A 27,434-nucleotide genomic window follows, 5' to 3' on the forward strand; every position below is an offset into this window, starting at 1 on the left:
AAGAGAGCTTTGCTTCTAGTTTGACTATAGAAGTGCATCTCTCACAGGTTCTAGTGTTGGGTGGTAGGAGGAGAGGGTTTTCTATGTACATGAGGCAATTGCTGCATTGCCTCAAGATGCCCAGATTCATCAGGTAGATAGGAGAAAACACCAGGAACTGACCCTTAGACATGCCTGGATGTCATATAACTTGTATCTATTCGTAACCAATGTTTCATATTATGTCTGATTTGGTATAATTGTTTAAACTGTAGGTTTTTTGTATTATTTTTAAAGACTGTAAAATTATTGTTCTTAAAATGTTTTGTAATACTTTGGAGCATTTCTGCCCTGGCCTCCACTTAAAAGCAGGTCAAGCAGAAAGAGCTTTGCTGTATATTTTATTTATTTATTGACATTTGAATACAGGGAAAGTCTAACTAGGTAGGAGCCCCTTTTTAGTGGAGGCCCAAGGAGAAATGTTCCAAACTATTACAAAACATTTTAAGAACAATAATTTGGTTTACTATCAAATTTTCGAATCTAACACTGTTGACTGTACTTTGTTCGAACACGACAAGTCGAACACAGCAATGTTGAACTCCAAAGGCCAACCTAGGAATGGGTTTTAACATGGGTCGAGCTAGAGGCGAGGTTTGTAGTTCGGCAATAGCAGTGAACACCTCTCTAACCCATGTTAAAACCCATTCCTAGGTTGGCTTTTGGAGTTCTGCATTGCCGTGTTTGACTTTCCGTGTTCGAACAAAGTGCAGTCAATGGAGATAGATTCGAAAATTTGATAGTAAACCAATAATTTTACAGTCTTTAAAAATAATACAAAAAAACTACAGTTTAAACAATTATACCAAATTAGACATAATATGAAACATTGGTTACGAATAGATACAAGTTATATGACAATGATTTAACAGTTAGTGAAATTTTAGCCAGTTTATAGAGGAATTAAATATAGGTTAGTATAATACAAACAGGAATTGCAAAACAAAGTAAGAAAAAGCCAATGGTATATTTATAGAGAAAGAAGAGAAACTGGCAGAAGTAAGGAAGTTAGTGAAGAAGAGAGTGTAAGGAGATGTAAGGTATGAATAGGCATTTTTCACATTTAAGGATAGTTTATCCAGGTGTAGAGCAAGGACAGAGTCAGCTTTTGGCTTGGAATTCTTTAAGAATGGTTTAAAAGAAAGGGAGGGAGGCTATTGACCTGAAGATCGCAGACAAGACGTTCCACACCATAGCAACAACAAGTACAGACAATGCCCAGCAGATTTGAAAGATTTGTGGACAGACGTGAGTTTTGGTAACTGGGTTATAATGACCAACTGGGGACATAGTTGTGGAGAATGTTATTTAGTGCTGGACAAGCAGATGGCTTCTTGATGATTTTATAGGTGGTAAGAAGCTGTTTATATGTTAGTTAACGGAGTATTTCTAAGCAATATAAGGGTTTTAGTGTTATACAGCGATGGGTTCTGAGAGGGGGTATTTGTTGCACATTTAATAACTTTCTATAGCATTGTTCAAGCTTTGATTTTTGTGAAGCCTGAAGGTTAGTAAGAATGAGAGCGCCATAAAGAAGTGCATTGAGGAGATAAGTACAGTAGTGGCAAGCCTAGCTTTAGTTGTGCTGGTGAGAACATTTTTGGCTCTATAAAGTATCCCTAGTTTTTGATGAGTTTTTCTTATGCACATTTGTATATGCAGGTTGAATTTAGGATTATCACCCACTATCATTCTTAATAATTTGGTATGAGAAGTAACTTCACAAGTTATATTATCAAGAGTAAAAGGGATTTGGGGAAAAAAGTAGTTGTTTGATTTTTTAGGGTGGAGTATGAGTTGTAAGTTACAAAGCCATGTTTCACTTGCTGTTAAAGCACCCTGAGTAATTTTTTGGAGGTGTACCATGTTGTCAGATGTGTAAATAAGTGTGGAGTCATCTGGTACTGTATTAGAGAGGGCTGTTATGTGGATGTATGGAGGGTGTTGCATAGGTCAAATTATAACAGAGACTAATCAGTTTATTACCCATATTAATGTAAAGTACTCAGGTAATTCTCTGCTGGATAGTGGATATGCCCCCGCCTCGAAGGAGCAGTCTGTAGACTCTAAAGACCTAATACTTAACTGGTCACTGTCCATTCACCTAACCATTAGCTTTCTTAGGTTCATAGGTTCATAGGTTCATACTAGGCTATCTGCCCGAGGGCATTTACAAGCCTAGCCCATAGTTTTGTGGCTTTCTCTGTCTAAACCACTTATTCCTACCCCTAACTGCTTGGTCTCGACATTTAGTAACATTACATAACATTAAGCAACACTCAGTAACATTCAGTAACATTCAGTAACCTTGTATTACTTTGTGCTTCATGCTAATGGCTGAGCACCAGCTACAAACTGTTGCTTTCTGCAACAAAGATCCTCTGAGGTCAGGTCATGAAGCTTGAAGACCAAGCTGAATAGTGGGGAGATTTATAGTCCCATCCCCCATTTGATGCTGGGTCATTGTACAACATGTGCTTTTAAATCTCCCCCTCATTTACATGCCAGCTTCCACTTACTCACCGACATAGTCATTCATTTCTTATGACCCTTTTCTGACAGGCTGGATTATCCATATGATAAAGCCTTCGGTGGTATACCTCAACCATAGCTGAGCTTAATGGACATTCCTCAGTTTTGACCATTTTCCTTTCTGTACCTTTCGTGTTGGTATTCTTGTTTCTTATTCTTCTCAGACATTTTCAAAGACCTCCATTTCACTTTTAATTAATTATTTTAATTGAAATCCTTCCTTATCCCTAACCTTTTAAACCTCTCCCTTTTAGCCTCCTTCCTTTTAATTTGCTGTAACTTTTGCTATAACCGACAGCCTTTCAATCCTGTCACTTTGATGTGCATATTTTCTCAGTGTACAACAAACAAGACCAAAGCATCTTTTAGAGTACTATTACACAAACGCTCTGGAAATTATAGCATGGGTGGGGGGGGGGTAACATTCTGCCACAGGCATACTTACTCAAAAATTAAATGTCTACATGATCATTTTCCAAATAACTGCATGAATGAAACCATAATGCCACTATTTCCACATAGGGTAAATTGAAAGGTAAAGCAGCATTCTCAGTACAAAGTATCTTGAAAGATGTGTATTTCACATGAAACATAACTACAGAATGCAACCTCAACAGCCAAGGTGATTAAAAAACCTAAAATCTTTTCAGTAGTATCAAGCCAGACTAGAAATACTGTAAGAGAAACAACTTTTTCAGTGACATAGCTTGTCAGTCTGCCTTCAGAAATTTTTTATTTTATTTTTATTTTTATTTTACATTTGTTGACCGGGCTAGTCCAGTTGGATACATATCCCTTTTCAGTAGAGGCCCGGGGAGAAAAGCTCCCAAACATTAAAATAGTTAGGCACTACAATTTGATAGAAGTATTACATTATAAGAAATAACAAACAGCATAACAAACATTATTTACATACTTAAAGAGACAAAACATGGGATTAAATAGGTCAGAAAACATAGGTAGAAAAGGAGGAAGTAATTTGATTGTAGATAGTTTGAGAGAGAGAAGAAACAGTATGATGTTAAAGCTATGGATAGGACAGGAAATGATTAATCAGAGTGAACCATAGAGTGAAGTGGTAGCTTTGTGGGGTGAAATTAGGGAGAAGATACAAGAAAAGGAGGTTAGGGAGAACACGATGAAAAGGAAATCATATGCAGCTGGTCTGCATTCAAACAAGATCTTTATGCAGCTGATATTTCTAAATGTCATGGATAGTGTCTCTAAACAAGTCTCCAAGCATGGAAAAGAAGAGACAAAACCCCTTGAGTGACTCTTAAAGGAGGGGTTGTCAAGCAGAATCAACTATGTTTTTATAAGTGCTCACTACATTATGGAAATGTATCTCATTTAGCATACAGTACATCTGTTTCCTTGTCAGATCACAAGAAGATTTGGGTTGGAATGTGTAGCCTGGACATACTAGAGGGCCAGCATTCATGGTGATTTGATAGTCTGATGCTTAAAATAATGTGTTCCAGCTACCTATTAGGAGGATGAGTCATAGCTACTAGGAGGAGGTAGGGGTCTATCTCAGGAGAGAATTTAAGGAAGATATAAGGCATAGCATTTTGTTGATTAAGACAGTAGAAAGCTGAGTGGAAAGAGGAAATCAGAGAAGTAGAGGTGAAGACTCTGAGGATAGAGAGGGGGGGGCAGATGTGGAAATATTAGGGTGGAGCACTTAAGAGGGAGTGCAAAGCCCTCTTATATGCTGTACCAGATTCAGACTGCCTATGCCAGGAAAGGTTCTGAGATGGAGATGGAGAGAACCAGCAGGGATGTATTATTACAACCCTCCAATCACGAGGGTTGCGGGATGTTTACTTACAGGAAATGATTAATCAGAGTGAACCATAGAGTGAAGTGGTAGCTTTGTGGGGTGATATTAGGGAGAAGATACAAGAAAAGGAGGTTAGGGAGAACACGATGAAAAGGAAATCATATGCACAGACAGTGAAAGAAAGAGAATGAAGAGCCAAAGAAGTGAAAGAGGCAAAAAAGAAATTTGTTATAAGGTTAAGCAGTAAGAAAGAGAAAGGACTTGAAAGGTATGAGTTATGGGACATTGCAATTGTACCCCTGGGTGTTTCACTCAAGAAGGTAAGAGCCTTTATTCTTATTAATAAAGAAACATACTGTGATATATTCTTTGAAACAGGACAATGCATGGAGATTTTTGTTTAGAACGGGTTGAACAAAAAAAGAATTGTAATCATTGGAGTGAGTATGTGGTGCAGACATTTCATAGAGAAACAAAAAAAAGAGTTCTGGTACAATTTAGAGCAGAATGAGAAAAAGAGGAATTGAAACAATATTTAAAGACTATAAGTAAAGATATTATGGAGACAACAAAAATATATGATGATCAAGGTTTATGGAATGGGAGTTGGGAATATGGAATTATTTTAAAAATGGAAAGTGATAATGCTGTGAATGGTAACATAGGATTTGTTAAATATCAAAGGCAGTTAAAACATGTTTTTTTCCTGTGGAAAAAGTAATCATTTGATTAATGAATGTAATAAATGAAAATGTTTTATTTCTGGCAAAGCAGTGCATGAAGCAAGAAAATATGTTATGAAATGTAAAAAAATGTGAAAAAATGGACTTAATGGGTAGATTGTGAGGAAAATGTAGAAGTTACAGATAAAGAATGTACACAGGATCCAGTGTATGATATACATAAAAATATAGAAAAGAAACAAGAAAGACAGGTTAGTATACAAGAAAGAAAAATGTAATAGGGGAGGGAAAAGATGGGGAAAGGTAAGGGGAAAAAAGAGGTGCTTGATATGAGTGAGGAGGAATATGTAAATTGGCAAGTAGTTTGAAGAAGACAAAATTCTATAGGGAAAAGGGTGAAAGAGAGGGAAAGACATTTTAAAAGTAAATTGTGAAAGAGATCAAAAACGTAAAGGATGAGAGAGGAGTAATTATACTAACTTCATTTAAAGGCTGAAGATCTTAGCATTAAATGTTATTAGTATGAGTAATTATATTAGACAATGCTAAAATCTTGACAGATGAAGAAAGATTACAAACTGAAGCATTATGGGGTAGAAAAATTATATGGAATATGTGAAAGGATACATGCTCAGGAATAGGCATATGATGTCAAGAAAACAATAAAATCTTAGATTTTACAATTGCAGAATTAGGAAAAATGACAGTAATAGATTTAAGATAGAAAAGAAATGTTTATAGAATTATTGCAATATATGCATATTTTACAATGAAAGAAAAAGAGATAATATTTAAAAAAATTCTAAATTAAAAGAGGTAATGTTTTAAGAAATTCTAAATTATGTAAGCATTAATATGGATATAATACATCAAAAATTCAACACCACAAACTGTTAAAAAACTAAAATGCAGGATAAAACACCTCAAACACCAAAATATCTTCAGCTATTCAGCTCTTTAATAAAAGTGATGATGAAAGGTGAACAAACCACAGAACCACACTGTAAAGTTAAGAGCTTTTCGTCTGGATCTATGACCAGACTTCTTCAGACAAAAAACAGCGGGTGCAAAACAGCTTTTATACTGAATTACACTTCCCTCCACCCCCTAATTAATCAATTAGTCAAACACAGTCCCTAGCTTACAAACTTAATTCATTTAAATCAACTATTACATCATTATTATTAAATAATTGCATCAAATAAAAATAGGATAATAAACAATTAATATACCAACATTTTGAAACATTATATATATATATATATATATATATATATATATATATATATATATATGTATATATATGTGTGTGTGTGTGTGTGTGTGTGTATATGTATATTACACATAATTTCAATGATTTAAATACTCCAAAATTCATAATACATTTTTAAAAATCACCCTAAACCAAATCCTACATTCACTGTGGAATTTTTAACTTAACTCTGTGAAAATGTAAATATACATCTGTTACATCAGCCCCCATTGTCAGACTAAAAAATAATAATAGTAAGATAATAAGATAACTACTGCCATAAAGTATATCACATAAAACACAGTCCCTTAACATTACAGAAGTTGCCTACAACAATAAATTATCTATTTAGGCTTTTCAGTTTCAATAAGCATTGTACAGAGCAACTGTCATTGATACCAGGGAAATGACAAGCATCTAAACAAATCTACCACATCAATTCTCTTTTTTCTAATAATAAAGATCTTGGGCCACCCCTAACCTGTCCAGCTATATGGTCAATTACTCTAAACATAAAGCTGTATGTAGGGTTAGTTTTGATGTGGGCGGCTAACGCATTTTTGACTTTGCCTTTCTTAATATAGTACAGATGCTAATACATCTACTCCTGCAGTCTATGGTCAGTTTTCCCAACATAGAATGTGGGACATAAGTTGCACTGAGCAAGATATACTACGTAGGTTGTGTTAGAATTATATTTACCTGACAAAGTCTTATAGCTACAATCTCTGTGTACCCTATACTTATACGTTTGCAAAACATACAAGATTCACATTTACTCATTCCAGGATTCTTAATAACCTTATGCTGTTTCATTTCTATGAAATTTTTCAGATTCATACCTCTAGTGAAGGTAAAGGAGGGTCATGGACCCAACAAGGTACGCAATTCCAAATTATCGCTTAACAAGTCCCAATTCTTTTTTATGATTGAAATAATATGTCCACTCTCAGGACAATATGTTAGAATAAATGACAATGAAGACCTATTAATCCTCTGGATACTGTCTATCTTGTTACACAATAAGGGTCTACCTTGTAGTAATGGCATATAAAACCCATTAGATCTTTTATAAGTCACTTCATTCATCATTTCATTAATAAGTACTCCTGGATAGCCTCTAGCAGCAAACATTTCAGCTATCGTATTACATTCTGTTATAAATTCACTTTCAATGGTTACCATCCTCGCCGCTTGGACTAATTGTCCTTTTATTACAGATTTCTTCTGGTGGTAAGGATGGGAACTACTGAAATGTAAAGTGTTTAAAAACTTATCTTTCCTAAAGATCCTGGCTCCTAATCTGTCTTGGAATGACTCTTTGAACACTTCAATATCTAAATATGCTATGGACTCTGTATTAAATGTGTATGTAAAACTTAAAAATGTAGTCGTATGATTTAAATATTCAACTAACCTTTCTGCTTCATCCAGGGTCCCCTTGTATAAAATGAGAATATCATCTAATAAATGTGTATAAAAAAATTTTGTCTATTAGATGACTTTGTATAAGAATGTACTCTCTTTCCCAGAGAGCCATCACTGAGTTTGCAAAGCTGGCCCCACATGGGGACCCCATTGCTACCTCGATTTTTTCTACATATAACTGGTCATCAAACATGAAGTAATTGTTTGTTAAAACAATATCTAATAAGATGTTAACTAACTTAATCTCACTTTCAAGGGCCCCTTTCATGTGCAAAAATCGGACAAAATTGATACCTTCTTCTTGGGGGATGGAAGTATACAAGTCCCTAACGTCTATAGTTAAAAAGTTGAAACAGCCCTCCAAAACAAGTGAATTTAGTTTAATTAAGCATGACCACGAGTCTTTGCATATCTGTTCTTCACTTACAAGGTATTTTTTCAAGATGTCTATTACTTAACCAAAGGGTAAGTTACACTCTGGCAGGCATCAACTAAGGACCTCATAGGTGGAGCTGTTAGGGATTTGTGTATTTTCAGTAGCCCAAATAATACTGGGGTCCTTGGGGCTGGCATTGTTAAATAATTCAACATTGTTAAATCTTTAAGTTGTTCAATGAACAAATCATTTAAGTGTTCTTTAATTTTCCTATAAGCTATGTTGAATTCATTTAAACTGACTTTGATGTATGTGTCAGTGTTCAACAAAGAATCCATGTTTTAGATATACTAGTCTTGCCCCATAACAATCAGCCCACCTCCCTTATCAGGTTTAAATGTTCTTATGGGTAAATGACAAAATCAATAAGGGCTGCCCAATCATTCTTATCTACATTTTTAACCTATCTTTTTTCTGCATGTAGTTTTCTAAAGTCAATTTCACAAATGTTCTCAAATGTTGATAACAATGGGTGGCTAATAGCGTTGAAGGTACTAGAAATGTGATATTCTGATAAACAAGTTTGTTCCCCTTTAAACAACATTTGCAGGTTTAGTTTCCTAATATATTGTTTAAAGTCCAAAATTGTGTGTACAATATCCATAGATTTAGTGGGCACAAAAGAAAGTCCCTTCGCTAACAAATCAACCATACTAGATTCAATCTGGTAGGATGTAAAATTATAAATAGTGACATCACCTTCCTGATTTTTAATTAAAGTCAAAGGGGGAACCAACTGTTTACACCCTTTCAGATCAAATTCTGATTCAAAATACTTACTTATGCAATGTTATTAACCTGGGTAGACATAATAGATGGTCCTTCCGGGCTAATATGCCTAATTTCAATAGTTGTATGTCTCAAAATGGTATTAGGAGTTACCATCAAACCATCATACAAATCATGCTTGTTAGAGTGAACAAGATGGGATACCGTAGTATTCATCATAGATCTTAAACTATTACATGCAGTTGAAGTTGATGGTATAACTTTCCTAAAAGCATCTGATCCTAACCCTTCCATAACAATTGCTGGCAATAACCCAGGAGACTCCTCAATGTGACTCCCTATAGGGTTAACATTGCAACTCTTTACTACTTCCCTAATACAGTCTCCCTCCCCTCCCATTGTAACTGTTTCAAATTTGCTAAACCCTTTAAATTGTAAAACAGTATTGTTTATACATCCACTGGAAAAATCATCCAACATGTCATTTCAGCTCAAAACATTTCTATTATTATTAAAACATTTGACCCTCGGTGAATCATTTATTTGTGAATTAATTAAGGGCACCATATTAAAACGGGAGTCACTCATATTGTTACTTTCAATATTTGAAACAAAAACATTTCTATTATTTTTTAAAACATTTGACTCTGGGTGAGTCATTTCTTTGTGAATTAAGTAATAAAGGCACCCCATTATAACAGGAGTCACTCTTATTGTTAATTTCCATATTTAAAACAGAAACACACTCTAAATCAGTTCCCAAGTCCATCAGAAACGGAACCATAGAGGTCCTAGCCAAATTAACTGGTAAATCAGCCAAACGGGAAGCACCTTTCTGGTTGTTTACTCTCACAGTACCTGAAACATTTGTGTTTCTTTCCGATTCAATCCGGTCTTCAGAAAAGGTTACCTATTTTTTCTGGTGTTGCTGTTTTTTTGTTACTGCTGAACATTTCTCCCTTTCTGACCCTCGTCTCCTGAAGTTGTTGGTTGATTGGAACCCTTCTGTAAAAAAACATGGTCTTCATGTTCAGAATTGACTTCAATCAAAGGAAATTCATCCACCTGGTCTAAATGTTTCCCCAGTTGCTCCATCCATTGGTTTTGAGCGTTAGTAACTGCCAACGTTGAACGTAAAGTTGTCATACCTCACTGGGCGGGACCATTCTGGCTCTGAGAACATGGAGGGGTGGGATAGGTTGTACTACTGGCATAAGCCTGAATATCACGTTGTAATTGTTTAAGTTTAGTCAGTCTTAGTTTATCAATGTGTTTGTCAATACTTTCAAAAGATCTACTATAATCAAATCTATATTGAGGGAATTCCATAGACTCACTAATACCTGCATTAATAATTTTAATTTCCTCATTTAAACAATTCACCATACTGGAATAATGTTTGCTGATAAGTTGCATTAGTTCAAAACCATGCTTATTAAATACGTCCAGTAGATCTTTATGGAAGGGAGAGCCTGAGATGGGACCTGTGGGGTATTGACAGGATCTCAATCCCTTTGGAACCACTCCCTCCTTTGTACATTCACTAAAATAGGCTATTTCTAGCTGTAGTTTTTTTGTCTTGAACAATTTAGCATCTAGCAATTTCAAATCAGATGCTATTGATGATCCAAGTAAATTGTTAATGTTTTTGTTAAACACAGTAACCATATTCAACCATTTAGAGATATCAAATCAGTCCATATAGTTACCATTAGTATGTAAAGACTCAGAATTTTGAACGGGGGAGATGTCTAAGGTCTTAACTCTTACTTGGGAAGTGTCAGCTCCCATATTCTGATTCTTAATAACAGAAGCACAATTAGTTGGGGGCAAAACAGTGTCTAAACCTTCTGACAAAGTGTCCAGTCATTGGAAAAGCATGGCTATCAGCCTAGTAAGGTTCCCTGCTTCATATTGGCTTTCTTGAGTGTTGTAGAGATCCTGGGAATCGGTGCTGTTTCCGCTAGCCATCAAACGCAATACAACAAAAGTTCAACACCACAAACTGTTAAAAAATGAAAATGCAGGATAAAGCACCTCAAACACCAAAAAATCTTCAGCTATTCAGCTCTTTAATAAAATTGATGATGAAAGGTGAACAAACCACAGTACCACATTGTAAAGTTAACTGCTTTTCATCTGATTCTATGACCAGACTTCTTCAGACAAAAAACAGCAGGTACAAAACAGTATAAGAAACAGACAGCTTGCTGTAAATCTCAACACACGTTTAATTGTAAGCGCTTTCTTGCAAGTCCGATGCTGCCATGTGTTGGGAGTTACAGCAAGCTGTCTGTTTCTTACCTAGTTTGTTTTTTGTTTATTTGTTTTAGCAGGTACAAAACAGCTTTTATACTAAATTATACTTCCCGCCACCCCCAATTAAAAAATTGGGAGTTGGTCCTAATTGAGTCAATGACTCTAAATTTGAAACCATGACCTGGGTGGTCCCAGCAGTGTCTAGCAAGAGGGCTGTCCTGTTTGCATTTACTAATGTAGTAAGTATGCTCATACACCCTGTCTCTAAATCTACGGTCCATCTTGCCAATATATTATGCTGGGCAACTATGACACTGTGCTAGGTAGACTATCAGTTTTGAGTTACAGTTATATTTCTCCTTCGTGTAATAATGCCTTCCTCTTATTGTAAATTTAATACCTGTATCTATATGTTTGCATTGCATGCTTCACACTTGTATGTCCCTGGGGATTTTTTACCTCTAGTTTTATTATTCTCCAGCATTGATTTTACAAACAGGACAGCCCTTTTGCTAGACACCGACTCCCGGGGGGGCCCCTACCTGTTACAGCTAGAAGAATTAGAATTGCTGTGGCAACTAAGGTTGAACTCATACCACTGACCTGGATTGAATGAGGTCTGTTCAATGGCACCTGTATTGAAACTTAAGAACCTAAGTAGGTATTGTATAATAAAGAGTATAGTGAACAAGAAGTTAGAGAGGCTTATTCTAAGGTTCAAAAGGAGAGAGCAGGGACAGCTAAGCCATATTTTTCTTTGCCTACCACTATTGAGCCTGTGTGGAATCCCACAGCAAACAGGTCTCATTTGCCCATTGTTATTCCCTATGCAACCAATTTCACCAAATTTAGGAGCACCATAGAAAGGAACTGGCACACACTACTGGTAATGATGGCACCACAAAAGTAGTAGGTATTAAACCTAATTTCACTTATAAGAACAAGAAGAATCTTAAGCAACAACTATGTTACCCAAGAAATAGAAACATCAGGGCAAATAGCCTAGCTGGAGCACATAGCTGTGGCAGTTGTGCACAATGCTTATTTATTGATGAATCAAGGTTCTTTAAACATCCAGAGACTGGACATCTATGGGAACTTAGGGTAAGAGCTGATTGTAATACACAAAATGTGGTTTATGTAGCGCACTGTAAAGTATGCTTCCATTTTTATGTAGGAAAAACTAACAGACGATTAAGGGAGCGGATAAGGGATCATTTATATTGTACCAAGAAAGAATTAGACTACAGTGCCTTAGCTAAGCATACAGTGATGATGGGTACAGAGCACATCTTTGTTTTTCAAGTACTACATATACAGCATTTGTGTGAGAGGCTTGGTGATCATGTTAATCGAACTGAATGTGCTGAATTGGAATGGATATTAAGACTTGATGCTCACAGGGGCCTGGCTCAGTTCCCCTTAAACCAATTCTTAAATCTAGGCGTATTAAATAAATATAGAACAAAGTTTTTGTAAAATATTTTTATATTGTTATATATTTGTTGCATAACTTTATGCTTATTTTAACATTAAATATTCCTGTACTTAGCTATTTTATTTTTGAGCATGTAGCTTTAAGCTAAAAGTTATATTTTTATATCAAATAAGGGGAAGGTTTATTTTCTATGATGCAAGCTTTTTCATTGGTTCATTTGAATTCTGATTAAGCATATTTAATGGATGTTTAATTCTCTTTTACTTGTCTGATGAAGTAATATTGATGTATTGTGAAAGCACTTACAGAACAAACTTTTATCTTGGATTTTCAACACTGTGGATTATTACTTAGAATTTTACATTTTATTTCTGCAAGTTGTTACCTTAGCCTGTGGGTTTTTTGTCTGGATTGATTTTTTTGGGTCCTGCTTACTGCGAGGGAAGTTTTTTGGAACTTCTCTGATATAATCAACTATGAGGTCACAGCATCAAACAGGAAATGTCTACTCACAAAAGGTTGCAACTTTGTAGAAAAGTGTGATCCATGTGGGGTCTTCTTTCCATGTCAATAAATTCTTATAAGCAGTGGCCCAATATCTTCAATAATATGAGTCTGATAAGCCATCTTTTGCCATGAGGAGTCAGCTGGTGAACTACAGATTAAGTGCAATTGTTCTTGCCCCTCTACCCCAAGGCACGGTGTGCAATGTCTAGTGAAAACACATACAGCTGTCTGTAGACATCAATAATTCTAGTCTGGTGAAGTGCATGACATAATGGTTACTGGATACTGAGTAGAATAGGGGTAGAAAATAACAAAAAGCCACATGAAGCTGTCATTATAGTGTTGTACCAAGCTGCCCTAATCTCTGCCTTAATCAATGCCTGGCTGCTTACACAAAAATGTGTCCAAGTGTGTTGCCTCGGTCCATAAAGTAAACTGGACAGTTGTCAAGGAAGTAGGAGTGTATAACTGATGGTCTGAAACATGGCTGATGGCAAATACTTACCTATGGCTACAACCAAAAATAATTGAGTGACCACTTAAAAGTATGTAGATGGTCTGTTTTGACAAAATGGTAGACATAGTGAAAACATATCAACCTTAGTGGAATGTGATGAGGGTTTATTCAAATAATCAAACATATTAAGCAATAGTTACAATACTAATGCTTGCTTTTTTGATATTCCACACACAAGTTCCAACCCTGTTTACATGCTTAAGTCATATACATTTGAAACTCTTAATAATGAAATAAGCTAACAATGTTGTTTGGATCTTACTTTATTTTCTCCTAGACAATGGTATTATTCCTTATCAACACACACACACACACACACACACACACACACACACACACACACACACACACACACACTCATGCACATACACACAATCCCTTTTTTCTAAAAAGAGATGGCAACACATGAATGGTGTGATCATACTGCAGGACTGGAATTAACTTACTTTAGAAAATGGGCCTGGAGAATTGGGGAACCCTGTTAGATAGTTAATATTCCAAAGGAGAAAAATAATATACAGGGAAATGCCAACTACATGGAAGCATACCTATTCTGTCACAACATCTATGTGATTTAACTAAAATATTTAACTTGCTCAATAACTGTTAGTAACTGCACCAATCAGCAATTTCAGTGGAGATTTTGTGTGTGTGCGTGTGTGTGTGTGTGTGTGTGTGTGTGTGTGTGTGTGTGTGTGTGTGTGTGTGTGTGTGTGTGTGTGTGTGTGTGTCTTCATGTCTGTTACCCTGCATCTATGTGTGTGTGTGTGTCTTCATGTCTGTTACCCTGCATCTATGTGTGTGCGTGTGTGTGTGTGTGTGTGTGTGTGTGTGTGTGTGTGTGTGTGTGTGTGTTTGTGTGTGTGTGTTTGTGTGCGCGTGTGTGTGTGTTTGTGCAGAGGGCTTACTCCAGTGTATTTTAGCTCACTGTTGTCAGATATTGTGAAATCCATTACAACTGTAGTCACAGACACACACATCTGTAGCCTCTTTGTTGATTGTGTACAGCTCAGATGTCTGATTATGAATGAATACATGCATAATTAAAAAGAGTAGACATAGTAATGCATTCCGGCTAGTTACCATCACAAGCACAGAGTGTACACACACACACACACACACACACACACACACACACACACACACACACATATTAACTAATTTATTGATGGCGCACAGCTCAGATATCCAAGTATGATTGAGTGAATAAATTAATATATAAAAAGTCAGCAGTGTAAATGTATTTCAGCTGTTTGCTGCTAGACACATAAAGCATACACCTACACACACACACACACACACACACACACACACACACACACAGTCACATGCATATGCATTCACAGAGGGCAGAAGTACAGCTACAACCAGGCTGGACAGGTGACAGCAGGTTAAATGTATAGTTAGGTTGGCAAATAAAGTTACAGTGCAAATACAGAAAATAAGAATGAATCAGCCTAAGAGAAAAATAGAAGAGATAGAGTCAAAAGTATTTGGCAAATTATCAGCTTGTGGGTGCTTACATAGGGTGAAATGGAAGCAAAATAGTAAAGATTTCTATTGCTAATATCAACAAGAGGAAGATAAGATACAAAACAAAGGCTGTATAAAGGAAGTACTGTCATCACAGATATATGCTAATGTTATAATGTATGTTTTTATTTACTTATTTATTTCTGCATGAATTTGTTTCCATTTGTTGACATGGGCAACAAACCCCCTTTTCAGCAGAGTGTTTGGGAAGAAAGCTCTATAGCAGTGCAAATTAGAAAGAAAATTATAATAAAATAATCTATTAACATCTTAAAGCAGAAAGTTAAATAAAAAGCTATTCACATAAGGATACATGGAAAATTAACCTGCACCTGTCATGTTTCTATGTATCTGTGATACCAATAATGTCCACAAGCCCTCCTGTACCATTGCTTGCAGTTCCCCAATCTTCTTATCCAAATTCCTTGCACTGCATGGTACAACTACCCAAATATTTTCTGTGCTACCCTTATTCATTGCTATGCTTTGCATCTTTTTTTTTTCTTTTTTCTGCCATATGATTACATACCTGTTTTGCTTCTGTGAAATCCTTCCACTTTCCATCTTAATTTAAAGATGTGGTGAATTATATCATCCTTTTCAGCTCTGCACTTAACATCTCTGTCTCTACTCAGCTTAAAGGATGCCTCCCTCTCTCTCTCTCTCTGGTAGGTCACCACACATCTTTGTTCCAGTCACAAACCCTGATCCCTTGTCCAGTGTCACTGCTTATTTTTTGTCTCAATATGCTGGCTTCTGTCAGATGTAACATTTCTCAAAATGCTATTTCAACACCATATCCTGGCATATTTCTGTCACCTTCTTAGCCTGCAGTATCCCACTAAATGACTAAGGAGAGATAAATACAATTTACCACAATGTGTAAGGTTATAAGTGTCGTGAACATGTGTAAGAATTTGATGATAACAGAAAGCAGCTAGTTTACACAAAAACAATTAACTCTGCCGTGGCAAATCAGTCATTACATAACATGCTCATTGCAAGGTACCACCACATAATTTTTGTTAAATATTCAGTGCTGGGTGTGAAGTCCCCTTTCTCCAAAGACTAAAGCCAGGGCAGGGAAGCAAATGAGTAATACATCCTGTTTGCTGACTACTTGTTATATTATTAGGTAACTGTGTTGACCAGTGTAATACCAAATGAGACAGGTTCATTTAACCAAGAAAAGGAAAATTGGCTAGGCTTAAAAATGGGCAACAAGGGCAGCTAGCTATGAACTGATAACATAATGACATTTGTTTTATAGCCATACTGAGAATCATGTAGGACCTGCCTCACATAAAAACTAGCTATGAACCAATAACGTAATGACATTTGTTTTATAGCCATTTTATAGGTCCCCATCAACCTACTGAGAATCATGTAGGACCTGCCTCATATAAAAACTAGCTATGAACCGATAACGTAATGACATTTGTTTTATAGCCATTTTATAGGTCCCCATCAACCTACTGAGAATCATGTAGGACCTGCCTCATATAAAAACTAGCTATGAACCTATAACGTAATGACATTTGTTCCATAGCCATTTTATAGGTCCCCATCAACCTACTGAGAATCATGTAGAACCTGCCTCATATAAAAACTAGCTATGAACCGATAACGTAATGACATTTGTTTTATAGCCATTTTATAGGTCCCCATCAACCTACTGAGAATCATGTAGGACCTGCCTCATATAAAAACTAGCTATGAACCTATAACGTAATGACATTTGTTCCATAGCCATTTTATAGGTCCCCATCAACCTACTGAGAATCATGTAGGACCTGCCTCATATAAAAACTAGCTATGAACCGATAACGTAATGACATTTGTTTTATAGCCATTTTATAGGTCCCCATCAACCTACTGAGAATCATGTAGGACCTGCCTCATATAAAAACTAGCTATGAACCGATAACGTAATGACATTTGTTTTATAGCCATTTTATAGGTCCCCATCAACCTACTGAGAATCATGTAGGACCTGCCTCATATAAAAACTAGCTATGAACCGATAACGTAATGACATTTGTTTTATAGCCATTTTATAGGTCCCCATCAACCTACTGAAAATCATGTAGGACCTGCCTCACATAAAAACTAGCTATGAACCGATAACGTAATGACATTTGTTTTATAGCCATTTTATAGGTCCCCATCAACCTACTGAGAATCATGTAGGACCTGCCTCATATAAAAACTAGCTATGAACCTATAACATAATGACATTTGTTTTAGAGCCATTTTATAGGTCCCCATCAACCTACTGAGAATCATGTAGGACCTGCCTCATATAAAAACTAGCTATGAACCTATAACGTAATGACATTTGTTTTATAGCCATTCTATAGGTCCCCATCAACCTACTGAGAATCATGTAGGACCTGCCTCATATAAAAACTAGCTATGAACCTATAACATACTGACATTTGTTTTATAGCCATTTTATAGGTCCCCATCAACCTACTGAGAATCATGCAGGACCTGCCTCATATAAAAACTAGCTATGAACCTATAACGTAATGACATTTGTTTCATAGCCATTTTATAGGTCCCCATGAACCTACTGAGAATCATGTAGGACCTGCCTCATATAAAAACTAGCTATGAACTGATAACGTAATGACATTTGTTTTATAGCCATTTTATAGGTCCCCATCAACCTACTGAGAATCATGTAGGACCTGCCTCATATAAAAACTAGCTATGAACCGATAACGTAATGACATTTGTTTTATAGCCATTTTATAGGTCCCCATCAACCTACTGAGAATCATGTAGGACCTGCCTCATATAAAAACTAGCTATGAACCGATAACGTAATGACATTTGTTTTATAGCCATTTTATAGGTCCCCATCAACCTACTGAGAATCATGTAGGACCTGCCTCATATAAAATCTAGCTATGAACCGATAATGTAATGACATTTGTTTTATAGCCATTTTATAGGTCCCCATCAACCTACTGAGAATCATGTAAAACCTGCCTCATATAAAAACTAGCTATGAACCTATAACGTAATGACATTTGTTTTATAGCCATTTTACAGATCACCATCAACCTACTGATAATCATGTAGGACCTGCCTCATATAAAAGTGTAGCAATACACATATTGCATGTATTAAAGTTGGTACAGAAAGTTAGTTGCAAAATGGCTGCATATATCAACATTGTTCAGACCTGTGATAATCTCTCATCTAAATTTGAAGGTTACAGTTTATCACTATGTCATAAAAATCCTAAATTTATTGTTTAGCTTGTAGCATTCGGTCTGTAAGTCCTACAAATTAAAACTGGATATCAAAACGCACTCTAGCCGCTGAGTTATTTGACACTGTCTTTCACTTGTCCACTCATTTAGACAACTACAGGAATATGTTCACAAGATGTTGATCAGCTCAGAAGCAGGATAGACTTCACTTACTATACTTTACTTTTGGATTTTGGCCTGGGGCAGTACTAATTCTGGTAACTGACTTAGACTACAGTTACATAATGACAGAATAAAGTTGCCCTAAGCACAGGATGGTATTATAAATGAGTAGGCAAGATGAATGCAGACCATTTTGTTAAAGTGCAATTCTGTATTCTCACTGATGAAGATTGACCTGCTAAAAACATATCCTGTTGTGAGAACAATACTTTTGATTAGTGAAAGGAAAACATGTCTTTGAGAGGTAGAAAACTCTGACATGCTCTTACCTGCACCATTCTTCTTAATGAAATTCAAGGTCAAAGCATCATGGAGGAAAAGGAAATTACTCCTACTGCAGAGGTCTTTCACTATGGGGCTGTCATTCACGTGCATTCTAACATACACACTTGCATGAGCAATGGAAGTATATGGACTGCTGGCTGTTGAGTGCTTATTAATAGACAGTCCATTTCAGTGAAAACACAAATATTACTCTGAGGTCATGTGACCTCAAAGAATGTTGTTGAGAATCAAAGCTTCCTGCATGGTGGTATATGGGGACACACAGTGATGAAATCTATGTTTACACTGACTTTAATACTAAAAAAAAAGTCATTTTTTCAAAGCAGTCTCCATCATCTCAATAGGCTACTTACACCAAAATCAGAATCACCACACGTTATTACTTTTGCTGATATTTTGATTTGTTTTATACAAAAAGGAGTTTATATTAACCTATCAGATATCTTATGAAGAACTGGGCATAGATAAACAACTTTATTTTTTACTTTTGTTTGTTTAGCCTGCATTAACACAAGCAATCAAAACCATAAAGCAACAGATTTGTGCATAACTATGCTACAGAAATATTGTTATGTTTTATCAAAATTCTCACTAAGATCATCAAAACTGTTCCTCTATTATTCCCCTCTGCACAGTAGGTGATCCCTCCATGACTGTGATTATGGCAGTCAGTTTTAAATCGTTTCATTTGAATTTTGGTCATTGTTCCTGAAAAATTAATGCTCAGCAAGTTATGTTAAGTGAACAATAAAAAGCTTTGTCTAGCCATTTGGTAAAGTGGTAAAAGAAAATGAGACAGCCTGAGAGCTACTGATAGTTGGGATTTCTGGAATACAACAGGGAAAGCTGCCAGCAGTGTTTTTGATCTAGTTATCTCTGTTCTAAGGAATCAAAAGTTAAATATATTGCTCAGGAAAAAGTAATGTGCTGACATCAGCACGTGTAGTTGCAATGACCTAGGAATTTTTCTGTATGAGGAAATGTTACATACGTCTTACCTGTCAAAGCATCAAAGGGTATTATTTTCTTAAAAAGACATTTTAAAGCTAACTCATTACTTTGAAAAGACGTTTTAAAGCTAACACATTCATTATTGCAGCATGCCCACCTTCAAGTCTCTATATACGACAAATCGATTGTGCATGTGTTCTAAACCAAGGATAATTTCTGCAGCATAAAATCTCATTTCCTTCTCAGAAAATACTCCATGTTGTGAAAGGTGGTAGTGCAAATCTCCTCCTGAAATGAGAAAGGGGACAGATAAAAGACAAGTTAATCTATTAACCAAGTTTCTTCACATAATTACCTGATGGGTGCATTAGTGTGCTGGTAGTATAAGCTTCAACCATAAAAGATGAGCATGGGAACACAGCTTTCTCATAAGTCTTTATTTGGGTAACTGCAAAGGGATACAGACAGCTGAACCCTAACTTCTCATGCTCAGAACTAATTTTCTTGAAGGGGGCAAGGTAAACTACCTGCACATTGCTATGCTGTGCTATATAAAATCCTTGTTTAATTGTTGGATGACAACAAGGACAAGATTAATGGAAATAATGGCAAACTAAGTTTCTTAATGTACCTATCTGTGTCCTTTAGTAATATTTGAAAACTGACACCTTAAAACATTTAGGCATATACATTTTGGTCTAAATATATCAACTTTCTTTCTCTGTCTCTATTTCTCCATTTATCTTTCCACAATAGCTTCAAAATCCCTCTTTTTGTAAGTTCTTAGCAATTCAAAAGATCTCTGTTAAAAACTTGCAGTCTCTTCCAAATCTAAAGATTGTAACTGTGTTAATAATACTCAGATCTGTAACAGGAAGTATCCGTGCTTGCCAAAGCTGACTGACAAGTACATAAAACACTTCATGCAATTTACATAAATGAAAAGGTAGAACAGTTGACTGACATGCATAAAACATTTTTCTCATGCAATGTACATATATGAAAATGTAAAACAAACTAAACAGTCCTACTTTTTTCCCCAAGTAATACAATCCACTATCGATCGGTATAACTAAATGTGGATCTGTCTAGCCACCACTCTAAAATGTCACAACATCCCTCTGCAGAAAATGGGCTAACAAGTACCAAGCTCATAGCTTTAGTTCATATGACATTTCCACGATGTATCACTGCATATGAATGAATGAAAGTAGAACGCAGTATTGTAGCTTCTGCTTGCAGCATCATTCATTTAGTGACTGACCACGATCAGAAGGTGAGTAGTCCTAATGACTACTGACTGTAGAAATAAGTTCAGTCTGGTAAGATAATGTCCTCCCAAACAAATTTCATCAATAAACAAAAACAATGCTTTGCATTTTCTGTGCATAGTATCCATTCATATCTGATATACAGACATAGTCTAATCGATTCAATGTACACCAGCCAGCTTGTTTTGAGCAAAGCTTATTAATTCTAAAAATAGATGTTAAGCAGCATTACTCAACATATAACAGCCACATTACTGGCAACATATTTTAATTGTTCGTTCACTTACATATCACAACTAGGACTTCATATCTTGCTACATGAGAGGTACAGACATTATAAATATATGCTGACACAAACGTGGAGATTGCAAGTCACCACAATAGGTGGGTGCAGGGGGTTTGCTTCTGTGTAAAACACTTTGTGTCTGTGAATATTTACTCCTGAATGTTGTTTGCATTCATGAAGTTTCACTCATGTGATTGGTGTAGTAAGATGTGCTCACACATGAGGTGAGCATTCCTCAAGGAACTGGTGGGGATGCATAAACAGTAGTGACTCGTTAGGATTGGGAACATGATTTAAAATATGGGTAATAAAATTTCTGGTATTTAAGATAGCCTCTGCTGCATCCCACTGAAATTTCAAGTAACCATTTGAAATGTCTTGATCCTCTGGAGTGAGTCTCGATACACAGAGACTGACTGACCTAAAAAGCATACTAAAAATACTAAGTCTGAGATAGCCGTTTCCCACAATATTCCCTTTTCTACACGGTATGACTACAAATACTAAGTCTGAGATGGCCGTTTCCCACAATATTCCCTTTTCTACACGGTATGACTAAAAATACTAAGTCTGAGATGGCCGTTTCCCACAATATTCCCTTTTCTACACGGTATGACTAAAAATACTAAGTCTGAGATGGCCGTTTCCCACAATATTCCCTTTTCTACACAGTATGACTAAAATACTAAGTCTGAGATGGCCGTTTCCCACAATATTCCCTTTTCTACACAGTATGACTAAAAATACTAAGTCTGAGATGGCCGTTTCCCACAATATTCCCTTTTCTACACGGTATGACTAAAAATACTAAGTCTGAGATGGCCGTTTCCCACAATATTCCCTTTTCTACACGGTATGACTAAAAATACTAAGTCTGAGATGGCCATTTCCCAGAATATTCCCTTTTCTACATGGTATGACTAAAAATATTAAGTCTGAGATGGCCGTTTCCCACAATATTCCCTTTTCTACATGGTATGACTAAAAATACTAAGTCTGAGATGGCCGTTTCCCACAATATTCCCTTTTCTACACGGTATGACTAAAAATACTAAGTCTGAGATGGCCGTTTCCTAGAATATTCCCTTTTCTACATGGTATGACTAAAAATACTAAGTCTGAGATGGCCGTTTCCCACAATATTCCCTTTTCTACACGGTATGACTAAAAATACTAAGTCTGAGATGGCCATTTCCTACAATATTCCCTTTTCTACACGGTATGACTAAAAATACTAAGTCTGAGATGGCCGTTTCCTACAATGTTCCCTTTTCTATACAGTATGACTAAAAATACTAAGTCTGAGATGGCCGTTTCCTACAATATTCCCTTTTCTACACGGTATGACTAAAAATACTAAGTCTGAGATGGCCGTTTCCTACAATGTTCCCTTTTCTACACGGTATGACTAAAAATACTAAGTCTGAGATGGCCGTTTCCCACAATATTCCCTTTTCTACACGGTATGACTAAAAATACTAAGTCTGAGATGGCCGTTTCCTACAATGTTCCCTTTTCTACACAGTATGACTAAAAATACAAAGTCTGAGATGGCCGTTTCCTACAATATTCCCTTTTCTACATGCTATGACTAAAAATACTAAGTCTGCGATGGCCGTTTCCTACAATATTCCCTTTTCTACATGGTATGACTAAAAATACTAAGTCTGAGATGGCCGTTTCTTACAATATTCCCTTTTCTACACGGTATGGCAGTCTAGTTGTTGGTATATATAAATTCAGGGCTGTAAGGGTGAGAGGCCTGCCCATACATCTGGGTGTGCAGGGGGGCTTGCCCTCCTGCATAAAAGAAGTTTAAAAGAGAAGAGTGACACTCAAAATTCACTCTTCTTCTGGAATGTTTGTCTTTTTTTGAGGGAAAGCACTTAACATTTCAAGTGGCAACCTTTCGATAAGGAGCTAAAATTTCCCCTGCATCTGCATTAATAAACAAAATTAAAAACTACTGTTTGAAACAAGACTTTGTTCAAAGCTATAAAGCTAGAGTTTAGTTCAGTACAACACAAATGCACTACAGTGTTACAACTCATGTGGGTTTCTATAGCAGATAAGCTTCCTCCACAGTTATTGATATAAATTGCAACCTATCTGATCCCACTTAAGTAGATGCATTACAGTGTTACAACTCATGTGGGTTTCTACAGCAGATAAACTTCCTCCACAGTTATTGATATAAATTGCAACCTATCTGATCCCACTTAAGTAGATGCATTAAAAATCTATCAATAACAGTTTTCTATAACTTCCCTAGAAAGCAGTATTATTCTGTATCTTTCAGCTTTTTTATGGTACCTTAAAGACCTTACTACAGAATAAAATAATATTCAATTATAATATCAGACAAAATTGAACCTTCTGGTATTACATGAATTATTCACGCAAATCATCAGCACAAACATCACCTCAGGAGTTACTTGCAAGATGGGCACTTCAATAAAGATTCCTTTTGTTTATTAAAAAGACTATTACATGCTAGGCTGTGCAACAGTGGTACCGCAAACTACATTCCAGGGACTGGCTGAAATATTTATAAGTAACGTGATCTGCAGCAGCTTTGAATTATATTGCATTATATAAACTAGAACATCATGAACCTATTTTGTGCACCTGAATGTTAAATTCATTCTTTATAACAGGTGCAAAGATCCTAATTGCAATCTGAGGTACAATTAACAATAAAATAAGAATCATCTTCTCAGCAGTGAACTCCAATACTTACTCTACCATGATAAAAGCATTTTGTTCTGTAGCTTTTGCCCCACTACCATACCAGAGATCTGCTAGCTACATATATATTAAATGGGAGGTTACTATACCTTGGAGAAAATGGAATGCACTCGGGATACCACAGCCTCAAACTTGTAGGTATTTCTACCCATATTGGCAGTTAAAACCCACAAGTCCAAGGATCACAGTTATGTCATCACTTGTACAACAGGTACCTGCTACAGGTCTGTTATGACAGCTGGCTCCCCATTCCATCCCAATTCTCTAGTTCTCCTCAAATCCAAAGACACTAAATGTATTACTTTTTAAAGGCAAAGCAAGCAAATAAATACAACAGAATGAGTACCCCAGAATAAACTTGCCTTTCTTCTCCTACTCATTTTTCCATTCAAATCAAGTTAGTCAATGTCTTGTTTGGTTTGGCCCTTTACACCAAATGTCTTAGCCTCTGACACTCTGAACAGCAACTGATTATACTTGCCAACCTCCCTCTCTGTGAAGAAAGTGCTTTCTCATACCAGGATTAAACTGCCCTCTCCTTAATTGCCAGTCACACCACTCATTTCTGTTTTGTCAATCCCTTCAAGTACAAATGCAGCACATTTCTCCCTTAGTGCCCTATGAATTATTGTAATATATCCTGTTTCTCTCCTCATGAGTAAAAAACACCAAGTTATCTCAGCCTCACCTCATATTATCTGCTTTCATTTACCTCGCTGTCCTTGTCACTATTCCTCTCCTGCATTATGACCTCACTTTTCTTCTAAGGCCTCCAGAACTGAACATGGTGCCACAGCTGCATCTTAATGACTGCTTGTTAAAACAGTATTAACACATTAACACATCAGGATGTCATTCCCCTTCTCCCATACAGGTCCAAGCATTTTGATTTGTCTTTGCAGGTTAACCCTTTCCCTGTGGCCCTGATGATTTTTTTTATTTTATAGACAGCTGTCAGGCATTATTACTGCTCATAAGCTTTTGTCTAATTACTGCGTATTCCGCTCCTGGATCATTATTTCCCAGGTACCGTGTCATATACTGGGAGAGTTGAAATGATAATTTTATTTTCTGGGCCATGTCCACAGTTTCATTACATTCTTATTCAGGCTTGCTCCCACCCTCAAACATATGTGAAACTGGGATTTATTTGTAAAGAGTGTGTATACATTTTTCTTGCCTTGTGTTAAGTCAGCAAAGAACATATTAAATAAGGCTAGGCCTGGATCATCCTTGCTGTACAACATATGCAACATATTTATACTCAGAGAGCTCTCACCTGACTATTAGCCTGTGTGTCAAGATATCTAACAGGTTCCTATCGCATGATCGAAAATCATAAACGGCGAATGTATATTGGGCGAAACCGGTCAAAATGTCAAAACGTTGTGCGCGTAACATGGAAATCGCCGTAGGGAATATTTTCCCGTTGCTTCAATGCAGTGCGATCTCAGAGTAGGAATATTTAAGTAGCGGGGGTGTGGGAGGTGCAGCCCCCCACATAGGGGGTGCAGGGGGGCTTGCCCCCCTAACTACAGCATTTCGGTAAGTATAGTTATTTATTTTTTTATTATATTTTCAAAATTTCAAACATCGCTCATACAGTGTCAACCATATGGTGTTCGATGTTTGAAACTTTCAAAAATATAATATAGACCCATATCTAACAACTTATCCAACACCCCCCCCCACCCCACCCACACAGTTTATCACCTATACCATAGGTCCCCAACGACCAGCCCATGGATCATTTGTTACCGGGCCGCAGAGAAAGAATAAAAACTCTTTTATGTTGGGTGCCCGACTGTTCAGAAAAAAGTGTATGTGTGTATGTATGTGTATGAGTGTGTTTATCTTTGTCTGCATGTGTGAGTGAATGTATGTATGAAAGCAGAATGTGGTGTGTGTGTGTGTGTGTGTGTGTGTGTGTGTGTGTGTGTGTGTGTGTGTGTGTGTGTGTGTGTGTGTGTGTGAAAGCAGAAGAGACTATGTATGTGTATATTAGACAGAGCGAACAGAGATAGATCAAGCTGTTATTTTACACTCACTAAGCAGCACTTTTGCTGTTTAGCGACTGTAAAATAAAAATAAATGAAACCAATAAAAAGTATGTGTGTGTGTGTGTGTGTGTGTGTGTGTGTGTGTGTGTGTGTGTGTGTGTGTATGTGTGTGTGTGTGTGTGTGTGTGTGTGTGTGTATGACAGAGAGAGAGAGAGACAGACAGAGAGTGAAGATTGAGAGCGATCCCAGGCAGCAGTAGCATCAGTTAAGAGGTTTGCGTACCACTCAACTATACCTCTCAACCTCTCTGGACAAGAAATCAGCACAGATCCACAAATAATGGGGGGACAAATGACCAAAAATAAGGACAGATTTTAAATATTGCTCTTATAAACTTAGAAAGTTGCTAGAACAACAGGGTTTCCATTAGCGTGTATTATTTGAACAATATGAAGTCTGAACCTCGAATGCCTGTCATTATTTAATTACTTCAATCCCCAGTCATTTGCCAGAAAACTACAAATTTTATAAGGATGGGACCAAGCATACATGCCAAAAATCTGGACATTCTGCAAAAATCTGGACAGATGAAAGGTAGCTCTGTTGACTCTTAACTCAAGATATCTGGATAAATCTTTATGGGGGACAAAGGCTCAAAATTGGAACATATTTTACTTGACTATTAGGATGTGTGCTGGTATACATTTTCTGAAAGAGAGGTGTGCATGAGAGAGTGAGTGACAGCAACAGTAAAAAGTTTTGCATACTTCTGGACCTTTCAGCTGAGGGAACAAAGGCTCAAAATAGGAACAGATTTTAATTACTGCTCATAAAATTACAGACTTGCTTAAATTAAAGGATTTGTGTTAGTATGAATTTTCTTAAGAAAATAATACTCTGAAACACAAATGTATATCAGTATTTAGTAACTTCAGTCTCCAAAGACTGGCAACAAACCAAACGTTTTACGAGTAAGGGACAAAAAAATACAGGAAATGCCTGGATATTATTAAGTGTTATATTTTGGATGTAAAATGCTTCCTCTAACACCATTAACATATACTACAACGAGTATGAAACATTAGGCAGAGGAACTATTCTACATCAAAAATATATGAAAAAATAATAAAGTACTTAAAAAAAATAAATAAGTACAACACAACAGTTTCACAGAGAGCCTTTCCAGTCTAAGAGCAATAATGACCTCCAGGGTATGTGTTAATGTGTAAGTAATGCCCTTCCAAGGGTGTTGAGGCCCTTTGACTGTGGTGTTAGGCCTCATAACACCCAAGGGCGGGCATTAATTACCC

General features: G+C 36.5%; 1 protein-coding gene across 1 annotated transcript in view; it reads right to left on the reverse strand.

Annotated features, from left to right (window-relative positions):
• The window catches only part of GRK3 (G protein-coupled receptor kinase 3), a 2,112,642-nt gene that overhangs the window by 565,167 nt on the left and 1,520,041 nt on the right, over positions 1-27,434 (reverse strand). The window contains exon 11 of the mRNA XM_044068485.1: positions 19,976-20,106. Within this exon, the coding sequence (XP_043924420.1) occupies positions 19,976-20,106 (131 nt within the window). The remainder of the gene's footprint in view (positions 1-19,975; positions 20,107-27,434) is intronic.

The sequence above is a fragment of the Protopterus annectens genome, chromosome 4.part0, assembly GCF_019279795.1.
Source record: "Protopterus annectens isolate FY-2018-M chromosome 4.part0, PAN1.0, whole genome shotgun sequence".
NCBI classification, from domain to species: domain Eukaryota; kingdom Metazoa; phylum Chordata; order Ceratodontiformes; family Protopteridae; genus Protopterus; species Protopterus annectens.